The sequence below is a fragment of the Ahaetulla prasina genome, chromosome 2 (assembly GCF_028640845.1).
Source record: "Ahaetulla prasina isolate Xishuangbanna chromosome 2, ASM2864084v1, whole genome shotgun sequence".
In the NCBI taxonomy this organism is placed as follows: domain Eukaryota; kingdom Metazoa; phylum Chordata; class Lepidosauria; order Squamata; family Colubridae; genus Ahaetulla; species Ahaetulla prasina.
Genome location: NC_080540.1, coordinates 227,271,482 through 227,287,493, shown reverse-complemented (window position 1 = coordinate 227,287,493; position 16,012 = coordinate 227,271,482). Strand labels below are relative to the sequence as shown.

The window sequence follows — 16,012 nt, the reverse complement described above, 5'->3', positions numbered from 1 at the left end:
TTTTTTAAGAAGTATGTTGTAGAATTCTTTGAAACAGTAAAGTAACTGAGACAATAAATATAAAATTATGCATATGTACTTCTATTTTATAAGAATATTTTTAGTAAGCGCAGAATAAAAAGTAAAGGTAAAGGTTCCCCTCGCACATACGTGCTAGTCGTTGCCGACTCTAGGGAGTGGTGCTCATCTCTGTTTCAAGGCCGAAGAGCCAGCGCTGACGTTCTCCATGGTCATGTGGCCGGCATGACTCAATGCCAAAGGCGCACGGAACGCTGTTACCTTCCCACCAAAGGTGGTCCCTATTTTTTCTACTTGCATTTTTACGTGCTTTCGAAACTGCTAGGTTGGCAGAAGCTGGGACAAGTAACGGGAGCTCACCCCGTTACACGGCAGCACTAGGGATTCGAACTGCTGAGCTGCTGACCTTTCGATCGACAAGCTCAACGTCCTAGCCCCTCAGCCACCGCGTCCCTAAGCGCAAAATAGGCAGTTCACATTAAGGAAGAAGCGCAGAATAGTTCTTCCTTAATGTGAACTGCCTTCCGCTATCAGGAGAAAGCAGAATTTGCTTGGAGAATATATTACCTGATTTTTTTTCTTTTATGGTTATATTGGCAGTCATTTCATATAATGATTCTAGGTGGTTCACAACAGAAATAAACAAGACTAGAAACAAAACTATCCTTCCTCTCAGATGCCAGGCCAAACACCCTCCCATATCTTATTTCAATGTTTGGAGGAGTCTTCCTTCTGGAAAACTAAAAGAGTAGGAATCCCTTGTATCTCAGGTGGAAGATCATTCCAAAGGCTCGGAGCACCTCTGAGGAGAGAACATTTAAGAGAGAGGCCCACTGTATGAAATCTAGTAGGTTGCTGCTTTCGTGTAAGAAGCGCTGAGGCACTTTGTGGTTGAAAAGATTACACAGTGACATCACTGTTGCCCAGAGGATGCGCGGTTGGGGGCTCCTTTCATTTCCCTATTAATTGCCCACTTAATTGGTGCCTATTTATCCTCTTGCATTTTCAAATTGCTAGGTGGGCAGAAGTTGAAGCAAATAACACAAGCTCACCCTGATGCACAGCAGCATTCGGGTCTTGCATGCAGACTTGCTGATTGTCAACACAGTGTTCTAACCACGAGCCACCACACTCCAGATCTAGTACAGGTAGTCCTCGAGTTATGGAGCCTGCCCATTCCATTGGTAACCTAAGGATTCATGGCAGTGAAACTCGTACCTTGAATGCAATCACTTCCTCTATTCGCCCACACATTCGCTAATTGGATGTGTGGTTTGTTAAGTGCACATGAGGTATTTCAGGGTGGGGAAGGCCACCCGCTTAAGATCACCCAAGGCCTCCCTGATCCACTGAAATACTTCATGTTCCACACAATTGCTTTCTCCCTCCCTCCAATGTGTCATGCCAGGTCACTTACCGTGTGAAGATCTAGCAAGCTGTCTCCTCTCTAGCCTCTCGCACCCCTCCGCAACTCCGTTTTTTTTAATTTTTATTAAAAAGTTTTACAGAAAATTTCCACAAATGCCTCCCCTCCCCCTCCCTCCCCCACCCACTTCCCCCCCAATCCCCACCCCCCCCCCGGACTTCCCACAGCAAAATACAGGGTATAACATCTAACAATCATAAGTTAGAATACGCTAACTATCCATAAACTCCCATCCCTCCCCTAGAGCCTTAATTCCCCTTTTACATAAAGAACAATGTACAAATACAATTTTTACTTTCTATTCATTCATAAGCTATTTGGTACTTCTTGGTCTGATATTTGTTTTGAATATAATCAATCCAACTTCTCTATTCCAGTATATATCTTTCTTGTGAATAATCTTTCAGATACGCTGAGATTTTTGCCATCTCCGCTAAATTTGCTACTTTTAATATCCACTCTTCCATGGTAGGCAAATATTCCTTCTTCCAATATTGCACTACCAATAGTTTAGCTGCTGATATTAAATTTAAGATCAATTTAGTCTCTATTGCCGTACAGTCCGTAATTATACCCAATAAAAACAACTGCGGAGTAAACTTTATCTTCTTTTTCAAAATATTTTGCATAACCCACCAAATTTTTATCCAAAATGCTTTGATTTTTTTACAAGTCCACCATATATGATAATAAGTAGCATCATCATAATCACATCTCCAACATTTAGCTTGCAAATTCAGATACATACAGGCCAGTTTTTTAGTATCTAGATGCCATCTGTAAAACATTTTGTAATCCGCAACTCTGTTTTGATGTGCACAGGCCTCGTCCAGCATTTTGCTGGCCAAAACAGAGCTCTATTTTGGTGTGTGCAGGCCTTGCCCAGCACTTTTCTGGCTAAAACGGAGCTTTGAAGGGGTGGGGCTCACCCCTCCGATGCTCCGTTTTGGCCTGCAAGGCCTGCACAAGCCAAAATGGAATATCAGAGGGGCAGGCCCACTCCTCTGAAGCAAAATGCAGAGTGGAAGGAAATAGGCAGGAAGAATGTTGCAGAGCCTCTGCAGTTGTTCATAAGGGCGAACAACTGCCATGGTGCTGCAACATTTGTGTTTTGGGATTTGTTCGTAAACACTAGGGGGCACTTATTGTGTAACTTCGAACGTTCACTAAGGGAATGCTCATAACCTGGGGATTACCTGTAGGTAAAACAGATACCTTCAGGCAGTGCTGCAAGTAACCTGGTCAAGGACTTTAAAGACAGTAACCAGCAGCTTGAATTCTACCTGGAAAGTGAATTGGAGCAAATGCAGCTCATGCAGCAGTGAAGTAATTTGAATGAACCGTAGAGCACGCAAAACTTTACAAGCCATTGCATTCTGGACCATTTGCAGCTTCCTGATAGTCATGCCAAATGTTACTTTTTTATATACATAAAAGGAAGGATTGAATTAGTTCCCAACTTTTCTAGTTTCTGAGAGTGGTATTTGTTTTTACAGTAATTTGTTTTTGTTTTTTGTTGTAATGAGAACAGTGTTTGCCTGTTTTTGATCCGCGAGTATTCATGAAGCTGCTCACATTGTTTAGTTTATGGCTACGTAACCAAGATCTTGAAGCACTTGTTTTCAGGATAGTTACCATCTGCTAAAGCATTTATTGAACAGTTGAATAGTTCATAATTCACAACAGATGAGTTCATGATTGACAGACTGATGATTACACAGTATATGATCACTGTTTTCCAAACCTCTTTATAACTGTGTTAATATATCTTGATGCTGAAATATCCCTTTTTGAGTTGTGAATAGAATGTTTTGGAAAAACAGATTTCTAAAAACTATGTGTGTTGTATATAGGCTTGCCATTGCCTTCTTCCTAAAACTAAGAGAAAATATCTAGCTTGAGATCACTCGGCTGGCTTCATGTCTAAGGCAGAACTTAGGATCTCCCTGTTTCTAGCCTGGGGCTTTGACACTACGTCAAACTGGCTTTCTTACGGCCTTTTAAAACCATGCTGCTGAATTTTAGCATTTCATTTTTTTTCCTTTCAAAAATGAGTATAGGAATAAGAGTAGAAGGCCTCAAGAGGTCAATATATTCCTCTACTTTTCTCAATGTTCAACCTTTCTATTACTGCCAAATTTCACTGTAGTCATTTCAATCTATTTTTCAAAATTAGGTTGAGACAGAAAATAGCTTGGCTGATACACACCACTCACCATTAAAGCCCACCAAACATTTTCATTCCAAGAATAACCTCAAATCATCAGATGACGATTGTGTCCCTAAATCTTAGAAACTCTCACCCCTTATTCTTATGCAAGAAGGATTTTCTGTTGAGGATTCTTGAAAAACATCCAATTGTGTTTTTGATGTCTATAAGTAAAATTAGGTCATTAAAAGTTTATCTCACTTAAAATACACTGTAAATAAAATAATACCTTTATCAGTTTAAAGTAAAAGGGCAAATTACTTATAGTTGGGCAGTAATTTAACTTTCTTTACATTCTCAACCTGCAACTACTGTATATTTAATAACTCTGATACTATCTTTATCTCAAGCGTCATTTGATCATTTCAGAGTCCAGTTATATAAAGAGATGCAAATGTCTAAAACTCTCAAAACTCTCAAACTCTCAAACTCTCAAAACTCTCAAAAGCGCTGCTCTACAGGACGCTATTTCTAAATTTGATTCATAGTCTGCCAGCTTTATTTTTTTCCTGGATTGTCTTCCTGACATATTTTGCCATTGTGTCCAGCCATAGCACTTCAAATGCTGGCTTCCATTATTGAGGCCACTTGCCATTTATGAAGTATTATTAAATACCTTACTTAAGAATAAAATTAGAAACTATATAAACATAAACATGGTCTGTCTATGGTGAAAAGTTGGACAGTCTGACATATCATTTTTTCCTCTAGAATTTCATCTGTCACAGAAATCAGTATCAATCTACACTTGTGCAAGATTAAAGAGCCTTGCTTATTTGGGCTAAGGCATTCTGAAGCTAAAAATATAATGCAAAATCCTATCTGAGTCAGGACTGCTATGTTTTGCATGTTAGAGGTGAGATCCAAAAGTTCTCCTTAATATCAAATTAACTTGACTGTGATGAAGTATTTATCTTTAAGAAATACATATATTTTGCAGGAGCCTACCTATTCTTTTCCGAATCATTACACATTAGATAATTCAGTATACATAACTCAAGCTAATAAGAGGGTCAGATACAAAAGTTTTTCATGTAACAGTTCTATGTGGGTGGACTCACTGCCTTTCAACTCCTTATCTGTCATATAAAAACTCCCTGATAACCATTTTGTGAGCCTGTATTTTGCAGCGGCTACAATAGAGCTGCATTTTACAATACTCTATTAAAGGGGTCTCTTGCAGCAAATATCTTGTGGCACTTTAAAAGCAGTCAAATTATTATTGTATGAACTTTGGATTATGTCATCAAGTACATGTGGAGAAGGTATTGTGACTTGTTTAAGTTCTGAAAAGTGAGCCTTCTGCCTCTCAAAGCAAAGTAAACAAGAATTAAAACCGAATGGAATAAAACATGTTAGTACTGGGAAACGTTAAAAAACAGAACCCTGGACACATGTTCATATAAGGCAATTTCAGGTGTCAGTTGAGTGTATGGGATGCCAGATTTTTCTCTTCGGCTTATGCCTTTGGGAAAGTTGCTTAATATTCCTGCAAGAGATGAAGCAATAAGGACAGTCATTTACAAGGTCCTGGGACAGCAAAGTCCAACACCCTTCCTCTCAAGCATAACTAACTAGATTTCTGTCCTCAAAGTCCTGTCTGGCCTTGATTTGATTTGATTTGATTTTGGTGCTGCAAATGATTTCTGGTGTTGAAGAAATGTTAAATATGGTTGGACATTTGAAATTCTCAGTGATCTCTTTTCTCAGTTACCATGTAGTATCAGAGCATACATATTTACATTTTGCTGGATTTAGTCTTTTTGAGAAGTTGGTTCTATACTTTAAGAAACATTATTTGCTTCAGATTACTTAGAAAGTCAATTGAGAGTCAGTGATCCTATAAAACTGTATCATCATCTTACGTTAAATTCTTAAGAGTTTCGGGAAGAGAGAGAGAATGCATTCATTTTTGGACTGCTGGACTGCTCTGAATAAACTAAATCTATAAACTAAATCTAAATCAATGCAAAATATTCTAGATACATAGATAAAGTGTTTACAGATTTTAATTTTAATCTTGCAGGAAGTTATGCTGAACAGAATGTAAAGATATCATGGCCTTACTTACAGTGACAGATATGGAAGGAACAGTATCATCTACTATTCATCAAAATGGCGGCATTGTTGGAAATTCTACCATTTCTCGACCGTCAGAACAGCTGTTTCGAATTTACCTTTATAATTCCCCAGGAAAGACAGAAGGTGACTATCTACTGTTTCCAGCTGGAGAGTATGTTGCAGAAGAAATTTGCGTGGCCTGCTGTAAGGCTTGTGGTAAGAGCATAACTTTTTTAAAAAAATGTACAAATAATATATTGTTTTCCTTCATTAGGATCTAATAAGAAACAGCCTTGTACTTTGAGGTTTGTTTTGTGATTTCTTTGGATCAAATGAATGGGTCTGTTCAACTCCTGAAATGGACCCCTCCCACTTTCAGTATGCTCATCGTATTAATCTTGTTCAGACAAATTTTGCATTTGTTTTCTTTCTTTCTCTCTCTCCTTCTTTCTCTTCAGTTTCTATGCCACACAATACCTCCAAAGACTCCCATTCCTTCCCACTCCCTTTCTCTGGCATAGTCAGCAGAATAATTCAGTTTCTAATTTATCCATAGTGCAGTTGCAAAATCACGTTCAAATGTGCTATATAGCTTCTTTATAGGACAGCTACAGAAACTGTGCTTTCAGTAAACCATGGATAAGAACTGCCAGATGGTTTCAGGACCCAATGGGGGAGCTTCACACTGGACGTGGTAGACTAATTAAAACCAAATCCCACCCCACCCACCCCCTGTGTTCTGCTCTCTCCTTTGCCATGTTGTGTTAATGATTTTGTCTGCTGTGCTATTTTATAAAAAATGATTTTAAAGTTTTTAATGGTTTTATGTTGTAAGCCACCCAGTCATTAAATACAAGATCGAAGGCAAATAAATTTCATAATAAATAAATTAAAAATATAAAAAATAAGACTAATGAAAGTTTATGTACAGTGCTAAAATAAAATAGCTAGTTATATTGATCATGCCAAAGAAGAAAATGGGAGCTCATTTATGTATCTCTGAATTGTAATTTAGAGATACATCTTACATAACTTTTTATTGATTACATTTTATAATTTAATAGGTTAAGTGAATCTTGTTAAAGGATTGAGGGTAAGGCCTTTATATTACTTAGTCAGAGCTTCACTGCTGTTGTATGTAATGGCACAAATCCTTACCTTTAGTTTACGGTATCATATGTCAAATAGATTAAAAAGTAATTTAACTCATGCTGTGATACATGATCTGAACAGTTACTTCCAAAATCATTTTTGAGAACAGTGCCAGGCATCTTTGTTATCCAATGAGTAATTTGAACACATGAGACCATGAACTCAGTGCTTGTCTGCAATTTGTTAAACCAATGTTTGGAGGTGTGTGTGTGTGTGTGTGTGTGTGTGTGTGCATGCTTGTATGTGTGCTGCTTAGATTATGCAACTGTTGTATGGAATTTCCATTGTAGTTTTGTCGTCCTGGAGACAGATAGTGACTATTGGAGTGGCAGATAGATGATAAGTTCACACTACTGTCTTCTGAAGCACCTCTTGCAGAATTAATATGAGGCATTAATTACTTTAATTTGACAAAGATTCCACAGTTAAAATGCCCATATTGATATGTACAAGAAATAACTTTATGGCGGACCTGCTTGCAAGTCTTATTACTGCACCATTGTAACTCTGAAACTGGCAATAGCATTTAGACTTATATACTGCTTCACACTGCTTTACAGCCCTCTCTAAGCGGTTTACAGAGTCAGCCTATTGCCCCCAACAATCTGGGTCCTCATTTTATCAACCTCGGAAGGATGCAAGACTGAGTCAACCCTGAGCCGGTGAGACTCGAAATTCCCAAACTGCGTCAGTCAACAGTCAGCAGAAGTATCCTTTAGTACTTCATTCTTACCATTGGGCTACCACAGCTCTTGCAGTTCAATTTGGACCATGCCTCAAATTATCTGAAACTAATAATTTGGCTGCTTTCCCTAGTGACAGGAATGAATTTGTATAGACAAACAAATAATAATAATAATAATAATAATAATAATAATAATAATAATAATAATAATAATAAAAATAAATAAATAAATAAAACCTCAGAAAACAAACAAATAATATTTTGCACATATGGATCTCTGAAGCAATATGGGTCTGTAAAGTATGTTTTTTTGCAAGATGTGGTATAGCATGGCACCTGAATTAATCTCTTCCTGTCTTATATCTCATTGACTGTTTTCATACATTGCAATAAGCCATAATATGATTTGATGTATATTGGTTTAGCACGGTTATATTATATACTATACAATACAGTGGTATATATTAGTTTAATAAATGGTGACTCTTACTATTATGGTAGGATGCTTTCAGGGATATGGCTGAACGTGTGATTGAATATGATGTTTTTTTGCTTTGACCCTGCCTCCTATTGGCATGTAATATCAATTTCTCTCAGGAGAAATTGACTTCACACTGGAAGAATATCCTTGTTTTTGACTTGCAATGTGTGTGTTTTACTTGCACAAAAAGACCAATAGGGATATGACAGTAGGCCCGATTTTCATGTACAAGAATTAAAGTATTGAAAAGATAGGGGGTGCAGGCAAGGCCAGTCTCCAATATTCCTGTACAGTGTATTTTGCATATTTTCTGAGAAATTCTACGAGTGGTTTCTAAGTATGTTTAACTTCATACATTTACAGTCCCAACTTATCCAGGTGTCTTATTGTAGATAACTTTTTGTGATCACCTTCCTGATGATTAAGTGGAGAGCTAGAGGACAGAATTCGTATTACATACACACATTCCATATTTTAAATTGTAAAGTATGCAGGGAGATGCTTCTGAATGCTTGCCTAAAGCTAATTTTTCAAGTCAAATTGTATTTGCAAATTTCACTTGTTTGTTTTAAAGGAGGGGCCCTGATTTAAACATTTTGGCAGCAAGTAACTGAGTAAACAAAACAAAAAAAACCCTTAACAAGATAGCATTGTTTGCATTGTAAAAACAAGATTTTGCTAACTTTGGCAGTTGCTACAGAAAGCAGTAAGTGAAAGTATTTGGCTATGATCAGTGTGATGGCAAGAATGCTAAAGGTCACAGACGTATCTTAATCCTCTGTCTGACTTGGTTTTCATCCCAGATACATAATCATAGTGCCAGAATGCTTTTCTGAGTCTGAATTGATACTTAGTTTCCATATTAAAATTTCTGCAGAGTCATGGAAGAGAAGAGATGGCAGAACCTGAAGGCAGAGTGAAAAGAGGGATCAGCCCAGAATCTCTATGTAGCCATAAGAGAACTAACTCCAACCTTCCTTGAGTGCCATTGACCCTTATCTAAGTCTATACAGGTGCCAACCATTAGTTAAGAAGATTCCTGTGCATAGATTTTAGCAATAAATCAGTTTAATTGAACCTTCATGTATGGACCTATTCTTTTGGTTTTGATGGGGGCAGGTTGCATAGCTACAGATTATATTCAGTGAGCAACATTCAAAAAATTATATGATTAGTAAAAATTAAATATTTGTAGTTTTCTTTTTATTAGTAGTAGTAAGCATTCTGTTCTGTTTCACTCAAACGGTAAATTTTCTCAATATGAAATAATTACCAAATAACCACATAAGAACAAGGTGTGTGTTTTTTAATTGTGCTATCTCAGCCACATTAGAATTGGTCTTCATATCATCTTATAGACTAGTTTTCACAGGGTTATGATGGATTTATTTAAAAAGAATTGAATGAACCATAAAAATAAACAATGACATGCTGAGAATTATTTAATATTAATTCATTCATTCATTAGTATTCATTAATACAATATATTAAATAATTTATAAGGCCACCCAGCTCTAGGCAACATACATTAAAAACAGTAGTAGAATACAATACAAATGCCCCCCCCCCAAAAAAAAATCTGGAAGGAAACAACCATTAAAAGACAATCAGCCATGTGGGACATTGGAGAGACAGCCAGGTTTCAGACCTGTTTTGACCATGGATTGTCTAAGGGAGAGGGGCAATGTAGCCCAAGGAGAGGATGATATATCAAAAGACAGAAGCTTTGGCAGAGAAAGTATGTTTCCTAGATCCCATCAGATGGATGGGACCTGGAGCATGCCATCTCTAGCCAATTGTATAGCCCATGCAAAAGTCATGGAGAACGGCTGGTCCTTTAGATAACCAGGCCCTATGCCACAAAGCAGTGCTTATTGGTCATAATTAGTACTTGAATTATGCCCTTCCCTTGACTGGTAACAATTGCAGCTCATTGAGCGAAGCTATTACAGTGACCTGATGAGATATACCCAAAATTGCCCATGCTATTGCATTCTACAGCTTCCAAGTGATTTTCAAGGACAACTCCAACTAGGCTGCATTGCAGTAGTTTATATGAAGGGTCTTTGGCACTCTCTGAGCTTGGTTGTTTTCTTGCAGACATTTCATTATCCAAACTAGTTAACATCATCAGACTAGCACTGATGTTGTTACCTTGTTTGGGTAATTAAACATTCTCAAGAAAGCAACAAAGCTCAGAGAGTACCAATGACTCCTCATTTCAACCCTGAACTACAAATATTTTCCTTTGTTATTAGTTTATATGTTAGGTGATCAAAGTGTGAGTGTCTGAAAGGCCTCACCGTCAAGGGAAAGGTACAACTGCTTCTCAAGATCTCTGGAGGGCCAGGGACAGGGGTTGCTCCTCTGCCCTGGTCCTATTAGACCTCTCAGCGGCTTTCGATACCATCGACCATGGTATCCTGCTGCGCCGGTTGGGGGGATTGGGAGTGGGAGGCACCGTTTATCGGTGGTTCTCCTCCTATCTCTCCGACCGGTCGCAGTCGGTGTTGACGGGGGGGCAGAGGTCGGCCCCGAGGCGCCTCACTTGTGGGGTGCCGCAGGGGTCGATCCTCTCGCCCCTTCTGTTTAACATCTACATGAAGCCGCTGGGTGAGATCATCAGTGGTTTCGGTGTGAAGTACCAGCTGTATGCGGATGACACCCAGCTGTACTTTTCTACACCGGACCACCCCAACGGTTATCAAGTGCTGCCCCGGTGCCGGGGGGCCGTACGGGCCTGGATGGGGAGAAATAGGCTCAACCCCAATCCCTCCAAGACAGAGTGGCTGTGGATGCCGGCATCCCGATACAGTCAGCTAAATCCGCGGCTGACCATCGGTGGCGAGTCATTGGCCCCGATGGAAAGGGTCCGCAACTTAGGCGTCCTCCTGGATGAACGGCTGTCTCTAGAAGACCATTTGACGGCCGCTCCAGGAGAGCGTTCTACCAGGTTCGCCTGGTACGCCAGTTGCGCCTTTCTGGACCGGGATGCCCTATGCACGGTCACCACGCACTCGTGACGCCTCGCCTGGATTACTGCAATGCTCTCTACATGGGGCTCCCCTTGAAGGGCATCCGAGGCTACAGTTAGTCCAGAATGCGGCTGCGCTGGTGATAGATGGAGCCCTCGTGGCTCCCGTGATAACACCCATCCTGCGCAGGCTGCACTGGCTACCTGTGGCTTTCCGGTGCGCTTCAAGGTTTTGGTGACCACCTTTAAAGCGCCCATGGCATTGGGCCGGGCTACTTACGGGACCGCCTACTGCTACCGAATATCTCTCACCGACCCGCGCCTCACAGAGAGGGTCTCTCAGGGTGCCGCCGGCGCTGCAATGTCGTCTGGCGACACCCAGGGAAGGGCCTTCTGTGGGGCCCCACCCTCTGGAATGAACTACCCCCCGGACTTCGTCAGCTTTCGGACCTCCGGACCTTCCGCCGCGGGCTTAAAACGTATTTATTTAATTGTGCAGGGCTGAGCTAGATTTTAAATTATTGGTTTTAAATTGGGTTTTATTTGATATTTTAATTCTAAATTTACGGGCTTGTTAGAATCAGTTTTTTAATTGTTTTATATTGTATTTATATGTCTTTTAAATGCCTGTACACCGCCCTGAGTCCTTCGGGAGATAGGGCGGTATATAAATTTGAATAAATAAATAAATAAAGATGGATTTCTGCAGAAATCTTGTTAGCAATAGCTTCCACTTACTTCTTCTTGGGCTGAAACAGTGAGTCCAAGAAAACTCCCAATTGTGAATGAATCCCAAAGAAACTAAAGGTATCATGTTATTGGCCCTAGAAAGGTTCAGCTACTCATAGCTACCCAATGTTGCCAGGGTTGAGTTAAAGCCCATTCTTCCCCATCTAATCCTCCACAGCCTAAGGACACTCGGGCAAGATTTGGACAGCATTACTTGGTCAATCGGGTGTTGAGATATATAACTGGGTATCATCTGCATATTGAAGAAGTGAAGATCAGAAAAGAAAACCTTAAGACGTTTTTTAGTTAAATCGTGTTGTGATGGTTTTATTTAGTGTTTGTAATTTACTATGGTATTCTGGAATCTTCTAGCTTCAAATTAACTATCTGTATCAAAATTAACTATCTATAGCAAAATGCGCACCTAAATGGATTATAATTCAGTTATCTTGTTAACACTTTATAATATAGAACAGTGGCCTCCAACTTTTTAGGCCCCAGGGACTGGTTCCATGGAGAGAGGTTTTTCCGCAGACCAGAGGGGGCGTGGTTTCATGTGCTGCCTGCATCCTGCAGATGGGGCTTCTCATGTTTGCGTGGCCTGGTTTCTGGCATGCTGCGGATTGGTGCCAATCCACAGACTCGGGGTTGGAGACTTCTGAAATAGAATATATTGAATTTCTCCCATTTTATATTATTATTATTTTAAAGCCTCTGGTGGCTCAACAGACTAATGCAGTCTGTTATTAACACAGCTGCTTGCAATTACTGCAAGTTCAAGTCCCACCAGGCCCAAGGTAGACTCAGCCTTCCATCCTTTATAAGGTAGGTAAAATGAGGACCCAGATTGTTGGGGGCAATAAGTTGACTTTGTATATAATATACAAATGGATGAAGACTATTGCTTGACATAGTGTAAGCCGCCCTGAGTCTTCGAAGAAGGGCAGGATATAAATGCAAATAAAATAAAATAAAATAAAATAAAAAAATTATAAAGCGGAATGCGAGAATTGAGAAGCTAAAATAAACCCAGTTAATTTTTTTTCCTGTTTAAAAAAAAAACTTGTTGTACTGCTAGACTACATCACTGATAACCAGTATTGTAGAAATACAAGTATGTAAAACATATTTTATTTAAAAGTAATTCCATTTCAAATTTGAAGCCATTAGTCTAAATTGAAAATGGATTGTTTAGATCATCATGGAAGTATTTTGAGCTTGAAATGCTTCCAAAATAGTCCAAAACTCAAAGGCTTTGCATACCTCTCAGAAGAACCTATTCGTAATTGGATTATATTAAGAGTATGTTTAAATGTTATCTTCTTGGTAATATCTGCTATCCTCCATATTTGAAATCCATAAACATTGCTAATAAAAGTTCAGTTGTTTAAACATACCCTGAGAAAGCTTAAGTATACATATTCCAAGGCAACTCAAAATATCCTGCTTAAACCTTTGTATATAAGTGTGCAAATTGATGTGAAAATGCACTAATTGGTTTGAAAATACTATTATTTAAAGTTCACAGGTAGCACAGTCCTGCAGCTTTTCACATCTCACATTCATTGCCTTAGCTCATGTGCCTTTTCAGACTTTATATTTTGATATGGTGTTGACTAGTTTTTGCCATTATTTGTCCAGGAAATAGTATTTCATTTCATGTCTTTCTTTTAATATCTATTATATGATTTTTAAAAATCCTCTGTATTGCCAAACACTTCTTAACCAACATGGTAATTCCTGCATTTCTACTTGAAGATCTACTAGCATTCTCTTCTTAATAGATAGGGAGCAATAATTACATTTATGTTAAAATTGTAACACGAAGGGGCTGATGTATAATGATTGAACAAAACATTTGGTGAACAACAAAACACTAACAACCTGTGTCTAGAAAAACAATTAGAATGCATAATTTCTGTTCAAGTGAAAAGTCCAACATATGTAATCTCTTGAATTCAGTACCTGGATATTTAAATCATCATTAAAGATGATAAATTATTGCATTGTTTTAATTATTATAAAGTATAAATTCAAAATTATAAATATGAACATAGTCTCTGCTGACTCATAACTGATTAGAAGTTTGCTTCTAGAACAGCAGAAATTTAGCCTGAAGTAGAGAAAGCAGCTAAGAGAGAAGAATAAAGGCACTTTAAAAGCATTTTAAAAGCACTGAGAAGAAGAAATAGAGAGGTGTTCTCTGTTTAAGTTTTGAAATAATTGTAGAGATCAAAATATGATATGCACACTTGGAAACATAAGACTAAACTACATAAACATGTATAGGACAGATCTCATGACTGATCCTTATCATTAGTTGTGTGACAGAGGTAAGATATTTATGCTTCTTTTTGTTTTGGACCTAATATCTATAATGTATTGCATGCCTATGTTTAGGTGTATTGTACACAGTAGTCCGAGGACTACCTCTTTATATCAGGAATTCCTTAGTCCCACAACATGTCAGTGCTTAACAAAGGGAATCTTGAGTTGCCCTTGGAAACCAACTGACAATACAGCCATTGGCATCCAGTTTTCAAGGTAAGTGTTCTTGCAGCAGCCTTAGTCATGTTGGGGGGAAAGTGGGGGGTCTTCTCTCAGCACAGGTGGAGTAGAAAGTTGCACTGACTGCTCCCCTAATTAACTTGTTCTTTCGTTAGAAATCCAGAGGCTGTCGGGAGGGTCAGGAGATGAAGATGCCTGTCTTGAATAAGGGTTCACAGCTGTGAGAGTTGACAACCTAGAAAACCAAAAGTCAACCCAACACATCCAAATCAAGTGTCTTGCATACCCTTAAGCTTGAAGATTCATGCCTACTTCAGTAGAGAAAGAAATATTGAATATATATTTTACATAGGGATACTAAAGCACTTGCTTAGCATCACAAAACTGTTCTGAAAACTGCTGGCAACAATATGTAGTCTGTGTTTCCCACAAGCAGCAAACCACTTATTCTGAAACAAAACAAGGTACACGCAGCTGTATTGTGGGTGTACAAAACTCTCAGAACACACATATTTTGACTTTTGCTCAAAACACTAAGGAAATAGCTGCTTTGAAGTCAGCATATTTCAAGCTCAGAACATTTAGCACAAAGTATGTAGAGATTTTCAGTCATCCAGGTCATGGTTGTCCCAAAGGTGGCAGCTGGATTTTCTTGTTTTTTCTTTTGGAGAAGTTTCGCTATAAAATTTGGGATGAACACTCTTTGAATGGTGTGGGAGTATGAATGGATTTCCAGAGAAAAAATTGCAGACTACAGGAATCAGGAGTAGTACTCAGGTGACCCTGAAGACACAGATAAACCTCCAAGTGCTTCAATTACCCTCTAAATGATCCAAGATGAAGCCGCCAAAGGCTGCGTTGGTGAAATGCTCTCACCCCTCACAACCACTACGGACCCCTCACATCCTGGACATAAACTGTTTCAACTCCTACCCTCAAAACGACGCTATAGAGCACTGCACACCAGAACAACTAGACACAAGAACAGTTTATTCCCGAACGCCATCACTTTGCTAAACAAATAATTCCCTCAACACTGTCAAACTATTACTAAATCTGCACTACTATTAATCTTCTCATCGTTCCCATCACCCATCTTCTTCCACTTATGACTGTAACTTTGTTACTTGTATCCTTACGATTTATATTGATATTGTTTTCTGATTGCTTATTTGTACCCTATGACTATCATTAAGTGTTGTACTTTATGATCCTTGATGAACATATCTTTTCTTTTATGTACGCTGAGAGCATATGCACCAAGACAAATTCCTTATGTGTCCAACCACACTTGGCCAATAAAAAATTCTATTCTATTCTATTCTATTCTATTCTATTCTATTCTATTCTATTCTATTCTATTCTATTCTATTCTATATTACCTGCTTCTGTACTTCTGATAATCTTGACATAATTTATTGCTACTTAGACTCCTTTGTAAGGAATGAGAAGGTACATTAATAAATAAGGTTTACTTGTCATGAATTAATTATATCCATAATTTATTAAACCAGTTAGAACTGGTTTCCAAAGCAGCTTGCAATTAAAATATACAAACAGATACATAATCTCCATCATAAAGTATAGTTATGTCTGGAACAGTTTTTTAACCCTAGGAATCACTGACTTCATCTTGATTCAAGGGCCTTCACATAGAACAGATGGAAGGATCTGCAGATGAATTCAAGGGCCTCCTCAGATAATTTTATTATTCATAGTTATTATGTTAGCATTACAATCTAGCTTTGTAGCTGGAAGTAGAATAAAAT

General features: G+C 38.6%; 1 protein-coding gene across 10 annotated transcripts in view; it reads left to right on the top strand.

The window, feature by feature from the left end:
* Positions 1–16,012, top strand: part of JAK2 (Janus kinase 2) — an 85,240-nt gene that overhangs the window by 22,691 nt on the left and 46,537 nt on the right. For 3 of the 10 annotated variants that reach the window (XM_058166300.1, XM_058166303.1, XM_058166304.1), the window contains one exon: positions 5,680–5,930. The exons of 2 other annotated variants lie outside the window; for them this stretch is intronic. In XM_058166300.1, the coding sequence (XP_058022283.1) occupies positions 5,711–5,930 (220 nt within the window). In that variant the 5' untranslated portion in view covers positions 5,680–5,710. Of the gene's footprint in view, positions 1–4,364; positions 4,510–5,679; positions 5,931–7,426; positions 7,529–16,012 lie in introns of those variants that run through there. 5 more of the 10 variants (XM_058166302.1, XM_058166301.1, XM_058166306.1 and 2 more) reach the window with 4 other exon arrangements.